The sequence below is a fragment of the Siniperca chuatsi genome, linkage group LG20 (assembly GCF_020085105.1).
Source record: "Siniperca chuatsi isolate FFG_IHB_CAS linkage group LG20, ASM2008510v1, whole genome shotgun sequence".
In the NCBI taxonomy this organism is placed as follows: domain Eukaryota; kingdom Metazoa; phylum Chordata; class Actinopteri; order Centrarchiformes; family Sinipercidae; genus Siniperca; species Siniperca chuatsi.
Genome location: NC_058061.1, coordinates 4,850,295 through 4,866,273, shown reverse-complemented (window position 1 = coordinate 4,866,273; position 15,979 = coordinate 4,850,295). Strand labels below are relative to the sequence as shown.

Here is a 15,979-nt window from a genome sequence, read left to right as displayed (position 1 = left end):
GCATCACCAACAGCAAAGAGAGGGTACAAATGAGTGTGAATGGTGTACATGACAGACTGTGCAGTAAATAAATTGGATATAGAAATCATGTGGGAGAGAGTAACGGTGTAATGAACAAAGACAGATGTTTTTAAAGCTTTTATTACTCGTTACACTGTTGCACTCATTGCCGATATATATTTGCAATCATTCCTCTGCACGCACACTGTTAGTTCCAACACTTATCCTGCATATTTTCCAGCTTAAAACATACTGGAGAAATGTCAGGACAAATATTACCAATAAGTCTGCTTCTTCCAACATGATTTTTATTTTATGAGTGAACAGTTCACTGTCAAACAAATTTAAGACTATTTCAGTGAGAGCAAGGTTTTTTTAAAAAGGGGAAAAAGATTATATTTCCATGCGACTGTAAACCTGGATGTGCATAAATGAGTGAAAGAGCAGAGAAGAGAAAACCTCTGGACAAAAGGACGAGAGAAAAAGACCAATAATCTCTCCCTTGCGGCATTCCTATTTATAGGAGTTGACTGTCAGTTTAGATTAAGGTCAACGACAGTCATTTGCTGCCCTCTGTTGGTGAGAGATAGTTTATAGTTGTGGTAATATTATTTTTTACTTCAGTATTCTGTGTAACTGCTCCAAATCTTTTACATTTAACTTTTATCAGGAATAATATGAGCACTGAACAGTTCATCTTTAGAATGCAACTGTCCATTGCACAGACATTATTGTGCACTAAATGCCTCAGATCTTAACCATGGCTTAACCAGGATATTATTCAATTAATTGGACCATGAATTCATATTCACAAATCCTCATCCACATTCGCCACAGGCATTTGTCTCTTATAGCTGATATGACATAAAAAGAATATGAAAATGCAAGCCTGTGCACAAGCATCTTGAGGGGAAGGGTAATCAGGCTTAAAATCTATTCAATTATAAGATTTCATTAAACAAAGTCTCAATTGCTCCTAGTTGCCTTAGCAACAATAACATTTCATAAGATCAGAAAAAGAGGCATATTTTCATCTGCTAGATAATTACACAAAACAGTCTAGCTGCCTCTTTTAATGGTCATTATATAATTGAATATACTGAGAAAGGTGAGTAAAAAAGCAATATTTCTTTGCATTTCATTTAAGGTGTAAATGAAACATTAAATTAACTTTAAATCCTTACAGACCTTTGTGATTCTGTAGAAGTTAAGATACATTTAGCGTCCACTGCATTATACGTGTAGGCACTGTGATCTGATTTTGAAAATGTGAAAAAATGTCCTTTTGTTCATAATAACGCCCACTCCAAAGGACGTCAGAAACTCATTCCAAACTTAGTGTATATTTACATCCTGAATGCTTTAATGTTCGGTGCGGTTCTTTTTCTTCTTTCTTGAAAAGTTCACCTTTTAAAGTAATTGCTGCTTGTCCAACAGCAGCAATATCTTGTACTCATCATGGAGATTGAAAGGGGATTGAAACTATAATGTACTGATCCAAGTCCCGAGGAGATATATTTACATTAAGTGGTACATACAGTAAATGTACTTGTAATACTGATGAATTAATCGTTATCATTTCTGGATAAACAGGGCTGATATTACAGTATGACTAACATGATCTTATAAAACACTTACTACAGTGTGGAACACAAAATAACAAACACCGATCGCCTCAGTTTGCATTTCAGTATGTGATGTTGTAGAACTGGAATATCAGCTAACTTTGTTCTAAATAATATGGTATATTGGTTAACTTATTCCTGACTTCCATCAATTTCCCTGATACATGCAATAATGATTCCAGCCTTTTTGATATCATGTCAATATTGAGTTCACCAAGAACATAAAAAAAGACAAAAGATGTCAATTAGAGCGACCTTCAAAAATCTCATGAACCCAGGAGTGTATATGAAACTAAAAATGTTGTTACACCTCTGCGCTTCATTGGCAATATCATACAAAATAAAAACTCTCCGCAAACACCAGGGTGCCAAATCTTTGTTTCACAGCAACTAATCCAACATGATACCCTGTTATATTCACTCTAATACCTCATCATTACTTTCACTTAATCAATGTTTAACAAGCCTCCAGTGTTGTGTAACAGAGCGAGCACTGTACAGTACCTGTATCAGCTTGCAATGTCGACATAAACACCATGGATTAAATTTTTGATTTGAAGCACCAGTTTGCCAGCTGGAATTGACAGAGAGTGCAAAGCAGTAAGGTTTAAGCTGTAGGGTTTAGGACAATCATGTCACTTTTATTAGTCTGGTGTACTGCAGCAAAACAACTATTGCTATTGCAAGGCAATCAGCATGCTTTGTGCACACATGTACCTGAATATGAAATAAAACTAAAGCAGTTTTCAAAATGGTGTTAGCAAACAACAAGTGAAGAAATAAATGCAAATTTCAATTACCAACACTAACAGAACACAAATCACTTCACAAATTTTGAAAGAGGATCCTACTTTTATTAGGTCAACTGTACATTGCAAGTGCTGACACTTTGCTTCAATTCAAGCTTGACTATTCAGAGATGTAAAAAAAGGAATATAAAACTTTGAACTGAACTCTTACAAACGTTTCAAGTCAAATCTGACTGGAGGCATGTCAAAGAGAAAACAATGTGTCCTAAATAAAGTCTGGAACTTCAGATTAACAGTAATCCATCTGATCTTTAAATCTACCTTTAGATTTAATTCTCAACCTTCCTGATCCAACAGGTTTCAAAGCCCTTAACAGGCTCACATCGTGTGGTACCAACTATTAAACGTAGAGTAGAAAAAGTTTATGTGCACACAATTCTTCATAATGCCACAACTCAGCTACAATACAAATGCAACAATAAAGAATTTTGAGATGATACTTGAAAAATACTGTATTTTGGGTCAAGCACTCTTACAGAAGATCACATTAACATTTCCTTCAAAAAGCAAGTACACTGCTCAACAAACAGAAGCCATGCGCACACTGTTTCATATTTACATCAACATTCAGTTCAACCTTCTTTCAAAACCCGTTGTCCTAAACGGTCCAGTAAAATAAAATAAAAAAGAACATGAAAAATGCATAATCGCTTTGTGCTAAGAAATATCTGAGCATGTCATTGAAGAAAGCCCTTCATGGTGACAATATATAAGAAACATCATGATGAAGAAATGAAAGCTGTAGCAGATCAACTAGTATTTACAAATCCACAATTCTTTGGTTCTTTGGTCCATGTTTGTCATTGGTTGGATCAATGTATCAATTCTAAATGATGCCAATTAAATACATCAATCTGCAAAAAAGAAATAACTGAATAAAAGTATTTTGGGTTCAGCTATGATTAATCTGAAACAGCATGAATCACAATAATTGAATTTAATCAAAACTTGTCCCCCGTCTACCATACCTTAAAAGATGACACTGGTATTGTCACTACTACTATTACTACTGCTGCTGTCAGTAAAATATGGATATTTATGCTACTATGGCTACTGATGTTACTATTGCTCAGAGTGAAATGTGTGGCCAACACTGTTCAGACTAACTTCTGTAAACATTTCTTCTATTCAGGAAAGAAGATATTTAATCCTCTGGTCTTTCTTTAAAAGCAGTCTTCCAGTTTGACAACACTGAAACACTGTTTAATAGAAACAGTCTGAACAGTGTTTGATATCATAACATTTTGTGAAAGAGTGGAAACATAACTTTTTGCCTCTTATTGCAGCAGGGTTAGGGGTGACTATACAGTTTTGACTAATCAAATCAAATTCTGGTTTCTACAGTTGAACAAAAATCCCCACGTGGAGGAATCAAACTAAATCACTGTTAAGGTAGCGATTCACACCCTACAATTTAATATTATTACTTAACAAACTAATTCAAAATGAGAACTGCCATGCTGAAATGGTTCATGGACACTTCAGCCTTCCGTTGGCAAGTGCGATGAAAAAAAGATCATACACGTGCATTAGACTAGCAATATGTAAAACTTCAAAACAAAAATGTTCCCTAACATTTTTAAATGAACAGTGACATATTACCTTTGAGACATTCTTACTCTAATACGAAGCAGCTTTGTAACATAACTCAGAATCCCTTTAGCACATACTACAGTATAACTGCTACAGTATAAATGTCCTTGGATCCGAAAACAGATATGATCTAAAGATGCTTTGGAACCCATTGCTCATAGTAAGATGCTGCTTGAGAAAATTGGTTTTCAGGGCCTTTAAAGCAGCTTCAAAGCTCCCAAGACAATCTGCAGGCCACAGTGGCTATTCCATCTCAAAAATCTGCTCCAGCGGCCTCCAAATGTTTGTGTTAGCTGACAGCAAGCAGCAAGAGCAGAAATGGACTTATATCTGATTGCTGGCTGGTGTTCATTCCTTCCTGACTGTGTCTGTGGTAAACTGATGCCAGTTTGTGAGGCAGTACTAAATAAATGGAGTGCCCCTTTAATAAAATAGAACAAACAATTGAAAATGTATAAAACTGTGATAACAGTGTCGCATGCAGAGCTGTGAAGAGTCTCACAGAGCCCAAGCTATTTGATCGAGACTGAAAACCACTTTAGTGCTTTTACAGATGAGACAGTCCGTGGTGGCACCTTCAAATGATGAATAGCTTTTAAGAATGAGCTGTCTACCCAGGGCGAAGCTATAAGCCAACTCATAACGACTTACCCAGATCTATCATAGGGACTATGAATATTCATAAGAGGGAGCACTTGACGTTCTTGAAAGATCTGGATTTGGATCAGACTTCATTTTGTGGATGCAGCTACACTAAAAATCACCTGAGGCCAAAACTTTAGTAAACCAATATCTCTTTCCAGTTGTTTTATTTGGGGGGAAAAAGAATAAATCTTAAAGCTGCACTAGAGTCCATATTTTTTAAACATTTTAACAATGGACCAAATGATAACGTGCAATGTGAGAAGGGTTGCTCGTTGTGACAATGCCACAGAAAGTTACCATCCGACCTTGCAGTTAGCCTCAGCTCTACGGAGCGTTTTAGTGTCTTTTAGCGAATTGTTTTGGTTTTCCAAAGATTGTTTGGTGCCCCCAAATGGCGAAAATAAATCAATGATTGCAGCTTTATATCGTTTCTCTTTTTTATATTTTTGTTGCTGTTTACTTTTCATTTTATGGGTGAATGTTTCCGTTGTTATTTTGTTGTTGAGAGGTGTTTCTAATATTCTGCCCCTTTCATATATGTAAATGGTGAACAAAACATTTGAAACACCTCTGAGTATTTCAGAATTTACTGCAAGGCTAATGTATTGGATTGCATTAGATCACATGTGCACCTAATAAATGCTAACCGCATAATTTGCCTCCAGATTCCAAACTGAGATGCAGACAGGCTCATGCTAATGTAATGGGTCCTGAGTACTTTTATAGAGTAGCGACAAGTATGTGTCCCCAGAATGTAGTGTAATAAAGTAAGGACAGAAATACTTATCTCTTCACTTATATTTACGGACTGGACCAGAGAGCTCTTGCACGTACTTTCTGCCCACAGGCCAGACAATTCTGCAGACAGGGGGCTTTGTGTAACACCAACCAGGACAAGGAGTCCAAATATGGAAATGGTCAGATAAAAATAAGAGTTGCTTAACTTTCCAATCTTGGCCCTGAGCAGAACAGCGAGGGCTAAATATAAAACCTTGTGGCTTCTCGTGTCCTGCCTCTGCAGCAGTTCACAGGTCCCTTACCATTTCATTAAAGTATTGTTACTCTCCTCTAAGCCCAGAAACTTCACGTAAGAGGAAGCTTCTCGTAGGAGTGAAGCTGAATAAATACAGCAGTGTATCATTACATACAAAATAACTTTGATTACTGCCTCAGTGTGCCAATGGATGTAAGATGGCACATGATATTTGTGCAACTACATTGTTCTCTCCCCCTGACACCTGTCACAACAGAAAATTGTCATTTCTACAGAAATGGACATAATACTCCCTTTTTACAAACGCTATTTAAGTGTCTCTGGAAAACCTGTAACTTAAACAATCACTACAGTACACTTTCCCTTTGTGCTCTCTGTAAAGTGTATTGTGTCTCTTTCCTGGGGTTTGGTACCATGGCAGTATCCCCAGTAGGCTTCATTTAGAGCGCTGCTCAGCAGAGTCGAGAGCCAGAGAGCCACAGATCCTTGTGGATCTGCAGCCAAATCAGAGGCCTGATACTCTTTGTGCTTTCAGCAGTCCATGGGGACTTCGGGAAGGAGGTGTCCTCTTCTGCCTTGTCAGTACTTATTAATCCCAAAGATCCTCACACCGTGCAGCTGGGGCAGCTTGGGGATGAGTACAGTGAGCAAGGAAACAGTGTTGACCACAAAATGGACCCGATCGTATTTGGTGTAGAAGCTGGTTAGTATATACCTGAATCAGAGATAAATAAGAGAAGAATAAGTAAATATTACAGGGGTAGAAATGAGTAGCAAATTAACTCTAGATAAACTTTATTCATGTCTGTAATTCTCTGAAGTCTACAACAACAGCCAGAGTGTCTGAGGAACTCAACAAGGTCTTTAGTAAAGAAAAACTTGGATTAAAATTCAAACTGTCAAAACATCAATTTAAGTATGCAATAACCTTTCACTTATTTTTCTTCTGATAAACAGCAAGATGTTTCCTAACTCAAACACAGTGCCAACACTTTGAGTGTTCTCACTCTGTGAGACTGTTTCAACACGCCAAACAACAGGAATGGAACATCAGTGATTATTAACTGAACTAAAATATGCACATATGATGCTGCAATTCTAATCTACATATCTGTAAAGATAGTCTTTATTGAAGAACAACAACAATTAACAATCAACATTCAGAAATGCCTCTAAAGTGAGTTCCCAGCACTTTCTTTATGAACCCTGACTGTGTTGCTGGCTACATGCTTGCAGAGTGTGCACAGATGTGGCACTACTGGTGAGACACTAGAGACAACAAAAAACTACGCTTGATATAAACAGCATTTTTAGATGTAACTGCACACACTAGTGAGCTTCAAGTGAGAAATTGCACATCCTGTTCTCTGCTGAACAAGTGAGGACATGTAATAAAGGCTCTCAAGAGACTCCTGCAGATGTGTAGCTTTTTCATCTGGAGCCAAGAGACTGACCACTTGTCTCTTCCTGTTGGAACTGGTTGCAAAACAAAATGACTAAGAGGCCTTTGAAACTAGTGTATAAAAGTGTACACCTACACCTAAGGGCATGAAAGCAGGAAGAGGTACTGCTGCAAATACTAAGCCACCTTAACAATTTGTGAGCTTGGCTAATAAGGGAGCAGCAGGGATGCTAATCAATCAAACACTCTTTATGAGTGCAAACTCAAAAACTGAAATACAAAAGGAGTACATTTTGTAATGAAAAGCAGCTTTTTTTGCAGCAAAGGTACAACTTTATACCAGTTCAGTCTGAACTACAGGTTAAAAAAAAAATCAGTAGAGGTAGCACACTGATGAAGGCGCCTGGCTGGCACAGGGGGAAAAAAGCACTCATCCGCTTCAATAGAGACCCACAAACAATTGGTACTGGTGGGTGGGCAGCCGGTGAGGGATTTTGTCCTTCTCCTGTCCTCCTGTCTTCTTCTGTCTACAACTCACCAATGTCAAGCTTTGGTACTCCATAAAGGTACAGTCCTGCTCTACTAGTTTCTCAGCGTGAACTCGAGTTTAGATCCATCCTTTATGAACAGCTGTTCCCTCCCCCTGTTACACAACTGAAGGCAGAGCATTAGGTTTGGGGGGCCACTTACAGGACAATGGGTGTGATGGTGAGGAACTTGCGTGAAGCTGTGAACTGCACACCATAGTCCATCTGCTCCCAGTGTGTAAGGAGGCGAGCCTTGCCCTGATCTGGGGTCTCAAAGGGCGTCCCTTTGACCGTGTGAAGTAGGAGGTACATGCACTGAAAAAGACAAGAGACTCATAGTCAGAGACAAAAAGATGAGCACTGTTGTAAAGTAGGAATGTCATACTGGTGGATGATTTTGTCTAGAGCAAAATTGTCCAGGGAGTCTTGATTTACTGTATAGACACAAAAAACCGAGCAGGAAGTCTTAAGAACGCTTTTAAACTGCATGATGAAATACCCAAACCCCAATAACCCCCAAACACTCCTGTAACAAGATCAAATTATAGTTAATATTGTACTCTTCTCAGAAACTGAGGGCCAGAGAGACAGTCTTAGATTATCAAAGTTTATGATGCAAGACTGAGGAATGCCTCAGCTCTGAAAATTAAATGCTGGTTGAAACATTACTGGCTTCAATTTCTTAACAAAGAGCATGACTAAGAGCAGTTTCCTGTCTTCTTACAATACCTTCGTGCAGAGATTTGTTACCCTCTGCCTTCTTTGTAAAGTTACTTTCATTCACCACATTCCAAAGCCTTTTGCCAGGCTGCACTGTGTCCTACACTGACTTGATTTGTTCAACAAATGTTAAAGGAAACTGTGGTGGTGGTGCTGCCTATGGGCATCCTGCTCCACTGACCAGATTGTGAATGAGGTTGGTGAGGGTCCAGACCACAGGTACGCTGGCGAAGGGAATGCTGAGCAGGATGACGTGCAGGAGGCCGATGCCCAGGATGTAAGACAGCCACATTCCTCTGCTGTTCATCACTCGGGTGTTGGGGTTCACCTCGCTGTGTGCCGTGCCCACATTCATGATGACGGTGGTGCCACTTCAAAAGCACTCTACCTCCTGTGCGATGTACAGACACTAGATCTTAGTTTGAACCCACCTGCCGTGACTTTCTGTCTGCTGTAAGATAAACAGAAAGAAGTCTACGCTTCATATTATTATTATTATTATTATTATTATTATTATTATTATCACAGACTGCATCTGCAAGCGGTTACCTGGCAAGTCATAATCTAGAGGGTTATTAAGACTTATGACAATTACCTGAACTGTGCCTGAAAAGAAAATACTATAACATATTAATTATATGACCCCTGTTAACTATTGTATAACAATAGCTACTCCTCCTGGGGTCCACATAAATGTGTTTACAATATTTTTGTGAAAATTATGAAAAGATATCATGTTTTGTTTTTTACTGTGATTAAAAATTAAAGTTTTTGTGACATAATAACAGTGGATAACAGTTAACTTAACATAAGACGGAATTCTTCTCTATATGATTTTGCATATCATGTATGTATCATTGTAAAAATTCTTATCAATATTTCTTATCATTACTATCGTGATATTGATTTTAACCATGTGGCCCATGTGTTGTACGTGGTTTTAATTGAATCCCAAAGCATCTACCATTTACTCAGCTTCAGATATTCAGCTATAAAACACAAACGATGATGAGTTTAACAGACACCTGCCAGCCAATCAGAAGCCAGTATTTTCTGTGGCCATGGTATAAATGCATCTAACGGTGTAACTAAGGCTAAATTAAGATACAAGTCGGCTCATTTAAAAAAAAGTAACCTTTGGCTTGAAGAAAAACTGCTGAGAATATGCCTGGTCAACAGTAAGTGACTGACAAGAGTAAACAATGTAACAAGTGCTTGGTCATTCCAGCATGCTGTTTTGTAAGTTGTCAGAGCCTAAAATGTAACTGGCTACAAAATGATCCGTAACGTAGCTGCAAAGATCTACAAGTGGACTAGCTACCTAGCACTACTGGAGTTAAAAGTATACTAATATATGTCCATTATAAGTGAGTAAATAAATCATTACACTCACTGCAGAGAAAAATGGCTTCAACTCCGATTGAGTATTAGTCCGTTTTCACAGTTTTTGTCTTATCGATGCCTTCCGATATGTAATTGATACTATCACTGGGAGACCGGCGAAGCTTCCGTGTTTCGATCAGTCATCCGGCACCATCTTTCAGCTCCAAACGTGGTGCTCTGGTCTCCTCGTAAGCACACAATCAAAAGAGACACATCCACTTTTCCTTCGTCTTCTAAACAACAGCTGGTGACAACACAGCACAGTTCATGATGTAACGTCATCGCTATTTGTTTTCACGGCCCCATATTTGTGGTGAGTTTGTTTTAACTCCTCGCATTCTGCTGTGATTGGTTACTGTGTGTCACATGGCCGAGACTGACCTATCACCGTTCAATGCGTTGAAATAGCCCAGACCACGCCCATTTCGACGTCACAGCGGAGGCGGGAACCGAGGAGACGGGCATGATTAAAACGTTTTTTGAACGAGGAAATCATAATTAATGTGTGACATTAAATAGCCTTTTAAAAAAATATAATTTAGGCGAGACTTTAGTTTGTATTTTCCAAAAATGTATGTGAGATTTTTTCTTCTCTAAATACATTTTTTTGTAACATCAGCAACTGGAAATTTGACTTGTACACTCTTGCAATAAAGTATATAAAAAAGCAAAAGTAGCTCTTACACATATATATATATAATAAGTAATTATTTTCTTTTCTTTTACAAGAAATGTATATAATATTGTAAGAATGCAAAAAATATGAAGCAGAAGCAATTTAACTTATGCATTCTTGCAATAAAGTAAAAAAGAGCAAGACAAAGAGTATATAGCCATGCTAGTGGCTCTGTGAGGCTATACTTAGGCACAGCAGTGCTTTCAGTTAAATGCTAACATCAACATGTTCACATGATCACAATGACGATGCAAACATGCTAATGTAGCAGGTATAATGTTTACCAGGTTCACCATCTTAGTTTAGGCTGTTAGCACGCTAACGTTTGCTAATTGGCATTAAACACAAAGTACAGCTGTGGCTGATAGGAATGCCATTAGTTTTGCTTGTATTTGGTCATAAACCAAAGTACTGGATAAATTAAATTAAAAAATTTAACTGATGGTGGCACTAGAGGAAAAGTCAGAGGATCACCAAAGTCAGTAGGATTCATCCTCTGGGGACTATGAATATTTAAGCAAATTTCACGACAAACCATCCAAAAAATGTTGAAATATTTCAGTCTGGGCCAAAGTTGCGGCTCGACCGACCCACCGACAGACAGAATGACAGACTGACATAGCCATTGCGTAGGTAAAAATAAAGTAGCTCTTACAGATATAAAACAGGAGACAAAGACGCGTGAGATAAGGCTAGGTGTATGTATCATGGTTCTTCACGATTCTTCACCTGAGTTAGTCATTTAAAACAGCCACCAGAGAGGCTCTGACGCCTGGTTAGCCCTTGATACCCAAGTACAAAAGGAGGCCCGTGACTACTTATGTACCCAAGGTGAGAGGAGACCTTGCTAGAGGCAATGGAAAGTGACTGAAGGGGCTGATACTCTGGTTCCAAAATCAAGATCAATAGTGTCATGTTCTAGGTCCCAAGATAAGCCCTAATACTAATTTAGGCCCCCAGTACCCCGAGGCCAGTGGGGTCAGCTGTGTTCTTCTTGCATGCGATGTTACGTGATACCAACTGTTCCTAAGGGCACCCCTGTGATGAGTGGCAAGAAACAGGTTTGGCTGACTGACAGTGGACTCTCTCATATGCTCATAGCCTTGGGTGCTATAGCTGTGTTAGCTATGTAAACCAAGAGCTCTGTTCAAATGCAAACTATGGATGACAGTGCTGTGAGATCATGGCTGGCACTGGAACAATGGCCAAATACATGACACTGATAAAACAGACCTCGGGGTGGGGGGGGTGGGGGGGGGGTCAAATGATGACGACTACAGATGCAATGTCAGATCAACAAGTCGTCATCTGGATATATGTGACATTGAGAGACACAATGTAGATTTTAAAGGGAGACAGTAAACTTTTTTCCCCCCAGTCCTTTCAGTAACATAAATAACGTACACTCAAGCAACTGTTGTGTAGATGATGGTGTTGAGATCTATACCTAGATTCTCAGTAATGAATCAAATTAGTAAAATTAGGATTAGGAGTAAATTAGTAAAAAAAAAAAAAAAAGCTTGGGATGATATGTCTACTGTATCACTTCTGAAAACAAAAGTCATCATTTTAAAATTGAAGGTTGTCTTAAACTATAAATAAGTTTAAGTAGTATATATATGACGATTAATAACAAATAAGCTGTTTTTAAATTATTCATTTATATATAAGTTCCTTAGTCCACAGGGTGTTGGTTTTATGTTTTATTGCATAGCACACATCTGAAATTTACACTCTGCCAAGCAAGAGTTGATATCTGATCTGAAGAAACCACTGACGATGATAAAATCAAAGCTTCAAAGTGCTGCAGTCGTATCCATTTCTTCACAACCGTATATTTAATAGATGTTTAGATATGTTCTTCTGTAGACCACATTTCTCTAAACTTGGGCTAATGCCCACAGGCTGTCTTGTGCCTTTCAGACGTAATGTGATTCCTTTAATAGGACTCATGCCAGTAATAAAAGCTTTTAATGACGAGATGCATCTCATGTTGTATATCTCATGAATGCTCTGGCATTAGTGGCTGTCTTTAGCTGTGAACTTGCTGTAAATTCATTATATGTCATTAGCAAAGAATGTTTTTAACATTAACTGACAATTCATAAATCTGTATCTAATTATCAACTACAATTTTGCAACCATAATACCTAACATGCATGTATTTTGGGGAGAACGTGCAAATTCAACACAGAAAGGACCAGGACCGAGTTTTGAACCCAGGACCTTTTTACTTTTATGCACTAATTGTCATTGAACTGTTCCAAAAACATTTCAGACTTTAGGATTATTATAATATGTTTTTTTTCTTGTTGTAGCATTCATTTTACATTATCTTGTGCTGTTACCACTCTTTAAAGAGCCAGCATTAGAGGTCTTCCCTTCATTGTAGCTAATGGTTTACTAGTGACTGGAGTTTGTTTAGTCTTTATATTATTTTGGCATTTTATAGATTGTCGGGGAGAAATCATACACTTTACTCTTGGGCAAATGCAGCTTCCATTAGTCATAAAACAGCCGGCTTTAAAATAAACATTTGGAAGAAAATTGTAAGCTGTTTATTCTTTGTTGTAGCAGAGAATGCAATATTGCAGTGTTCTTGGCTAAGGAATTTGGTGTTGCATCCCTTGGTGTACCAGAGATTGCAGTGATGTTGCAATTCTGCCAGTGTAGCAATTGAATCCTAACCATTAGCCAAACCCATCAAAGGAAAAGCTGTCCGCTTGTTCAACAACTTTGCCTTAATTAAACTAATCACAATTTTAATGTATAGAGCACAATATTCACTGTTGTGGCCATTTGTCACAATCTTTAACATTTTATTGACTGATTAATCAAACTAATTATTGTTAGTTGCAGTTCTATACTGTATGTACTTGACAACCCAGAGCTTTTGATTGTGTGTGACCAGCAGATGTCACCATCAACACACTTTGAACTGGTGGATGTCATCCTGGAGTCTGTACTGTGAAACACCCTCAGTTGAGTAACTTTACCATATTTAAGGTATAATTATTAAGCCCAGCTCATTCCTTGTGTGTTTCTACTTGTTACCACTAATCAACCTTGTTACCAGCAAAGAAATACAGAGGGCTACAATCTTGTACATCTTCTTTATAAGTGCATGTATCTACACAACTGTAAGGTCAATGTTTATGATGTGACAGTGTGTCTTTTCATATATACATATAGTATAATGATAATTCAGCATGATTCACCTTCCAAAATAAAATGGTCTGTTCGTATGCTTAATGAATGCTTATGTCCTTATAAATGTACAGCACCCTGTTATCATTAGGTGCACCTGGCTAAAGTCAATGCAGTCTAATCTAACACTTCTCTAATAACTCCTATCTTGATGAATGTTAAAATGTGCAGTTTTTGTTGAAAATGTTTTCGAGGTTTTGATTCAACTGTATGGTCATTTTGGAGGCTGTAATTTGTGGTGGGGTTGTTTTATATTGAGAGGCATTTCTAATACTTTGTCAACCCTATTCATGTCAGTGAGGGTTACAGCCTCTACATTAAAAAGGATTAGACAAGGCAATATCTGACTAGTCTAATTAACACTCAAAATATACAGTATAATCTGTATTCTTGTCATTTCACTTGTGAAATTTTCAGAGAATTTCTTTTAACCAGTATTTTGTATTTCTAGCACTTTCCACACTTCTCACCAACAGTTTGGCAACATAAATATGCTTAGTGAACTCCATAAGCTCTGAATCTGAGTGGTGTTAGATGAACTAACATGCAGAGAAGCCAAAAGTGGGATTTGTTCAAATTCAACAAAGCTGATAAATATCATTTTAAAAAAAAAAAGGAAAACAAAAAATATTCTTTATTTACTGGTTCTGCAAGGCGTCTGATTATTTCACATTATTTTTGGTTCCCACTACCTGCTGTTACTGATCAGTGCTGTAGAGAACGTTAGTTGAAAATACAGAAATATACATGGCTATTAAACGAATGTGTTCTGTATGGCCTGTAGATGTGACAGGAATTACACTGCTGGGGCAGTTCTCTCCAATAGGAGAGGTGGACTTGTGACCCAGGCAGGCTTGGATGATAGCCTCGCTGGAAAAGGCTGACGCAGGGAGTCCATTATTGCCCCTGGAGGAAGCTGAGGATTAAACACCAAAGAATTTCAATAAAAGAAGTGTCTGTTTGGGGGTCGGGGAGGGGCAGAAGGATGGTGGTGGTGGGGTGGGGGGGTTCCCTTCATTGTCCCAACAGTGATTGAGAGCAAGAGGAGGGGAGTGGGACGGCATTGTGTTTGCAGCTCCTCTGAAGAAGGTGGTTATTAGGGGGGATGGCTAAGGAGGGGTGAGGGATGGGGAGGCTGTTGACTCTTCATCTTGTGTGAACAAAGTCTCTGGCACATAGCCCTCCTCTGTCCCTCTGTCCTGGACTCCCTTGTTTACGAGTGCCATGAATTCTGTCCCTCTCGGCGGGGACCCCCACCAACTCCAACCTGCACCGGCGCACATTGTGGGGCTTAAGTGCCCTTTAATTAGGCCGCCTCAGTGTCCGGCTGAAGACCGCTGAGGGTTTAGACTCTTCCCTGTGAGACCTTGCTGAGCAGCTCACATACACCAATTGAGTTTCCCTTACACAGCCGATGGATGAAGTGTTTGCTGCTCTAATGAAAAAGATTTATTTGGGGGAAGAGTTCTTGTCGTCTTTGTTCCCTGTCTTAAAAAGTCCTCACAAAGGCATTGATATTATCTTTAACACTCTCCCATTTCCAGGACACATTAGCAAGGACGCTGAGGTGAGGCAGCAGTCTCTCAGCCACCAAGAGGCACATGACTTCCAAAATTCTCCAGACAAATCGTGACAGTAAACCATGATTCACTTCCTGTACAGGCAGAAAACACTGCACACCGGGACTTTGTTGTTATTATCTGGTATTAATTAATCAAGCAATAACTTTATTGATGCAGGCAAAAGAAAATCTGGTTTGTGGTCATGAAATCCGAATGGGAGATTTCCATTTTGCATTCCCATTAAGTAGAGGAGTATGAATTCATGCAAAAATATGTAAAGGAGCTTGAATTCACATAAATTCACCCATCCACATACACAGCCAAACACATGCACAGCTTTGTCATTGTGATGGAGCACATTTCATTATCATAACAGCAAAAAGCACAGGATCCGGAGTATAAAGGGGGAGGTGGGCAAGAGGCATTGGGAATTTGCTGAATTGCTCCAGCAAAATGAGTAATTTCTGGATGCCCCATTGTGTAAAGAGCTTACAGGGTGAGGGCTCTGAAAGGAAGAGGCAAAGGAAGGATATAAACATGGGAGCAAGTGAAATAAAGTGAAAGATAGAAGGAATGAGAGACAGAGAAGAATGCTGAAAAGAAGGTTGTGAAGAGAGCAGGGCGGGATTGGGCGTGTTCAGAAACTTTTTCGCTACAGCCCAGTGTGTGTAGATACCCTCCTAATCCTGGTTTTATTGGCTGCCTGTGTCCAGCCATGCTGGTCGGATTGAGTAGGGAGGGTAGAGAGGTGGGGGGGACCGAAACACATGTCCTTCTTTGTGGTAATACGCTGATTAGGCCTGAGAAAGAGCCAGACCTGGTTACGGCCTTTCTCA

At 38.8% G+C, this 15,979-nt stretch overlaps 1 protein-coding gene across 6 annotated transcripts in view; it reads right to left on the bottom strand.

Moving 5' to 3' along the window:
• Nucleotides 1-2,457: 2,457 nt before the first annotated feature.
• ormdl3 (ORMDL sphingolipid biosynthesis regulator 3) overlaps nt 2,458-15,979 on the bottom strand; it is a 24,939-nt gene continuing 11,417 nt past the window's right edge. For 2 of the 6 annotated variants that reach the window (XM_044178591.1, XM_044178593.1), the window contains exons 4-6: nt 8,497-8,766; nt 7,759-7,910; nt 2,458-6,381 (exon numbers count right to left, since the gene is read on the bottom strand). In XM_044178591.1, the coding sequence (XP_044034526.1) occupies nt 6,246-6,381; nt 7,759-7,910; nt 8,497-8,670 (462 nt within the window). In that variant the 5' untranslated portion in view covers nt 8,671-8,766 and the 3' untranslated portion in view covers nt 2,458-6,245. Of the gene's footprint in view, nt 6,382-7,758; nt 7,911-8,496; nt 8,767-9,702; nt 10,040-15,979 lie in introns of those variants that run through there. The other 4 variants (XM_044178594.1, XM_044178590.1, XM_044178588.1 and 1 more) reach the window with 4 other exon arrangements.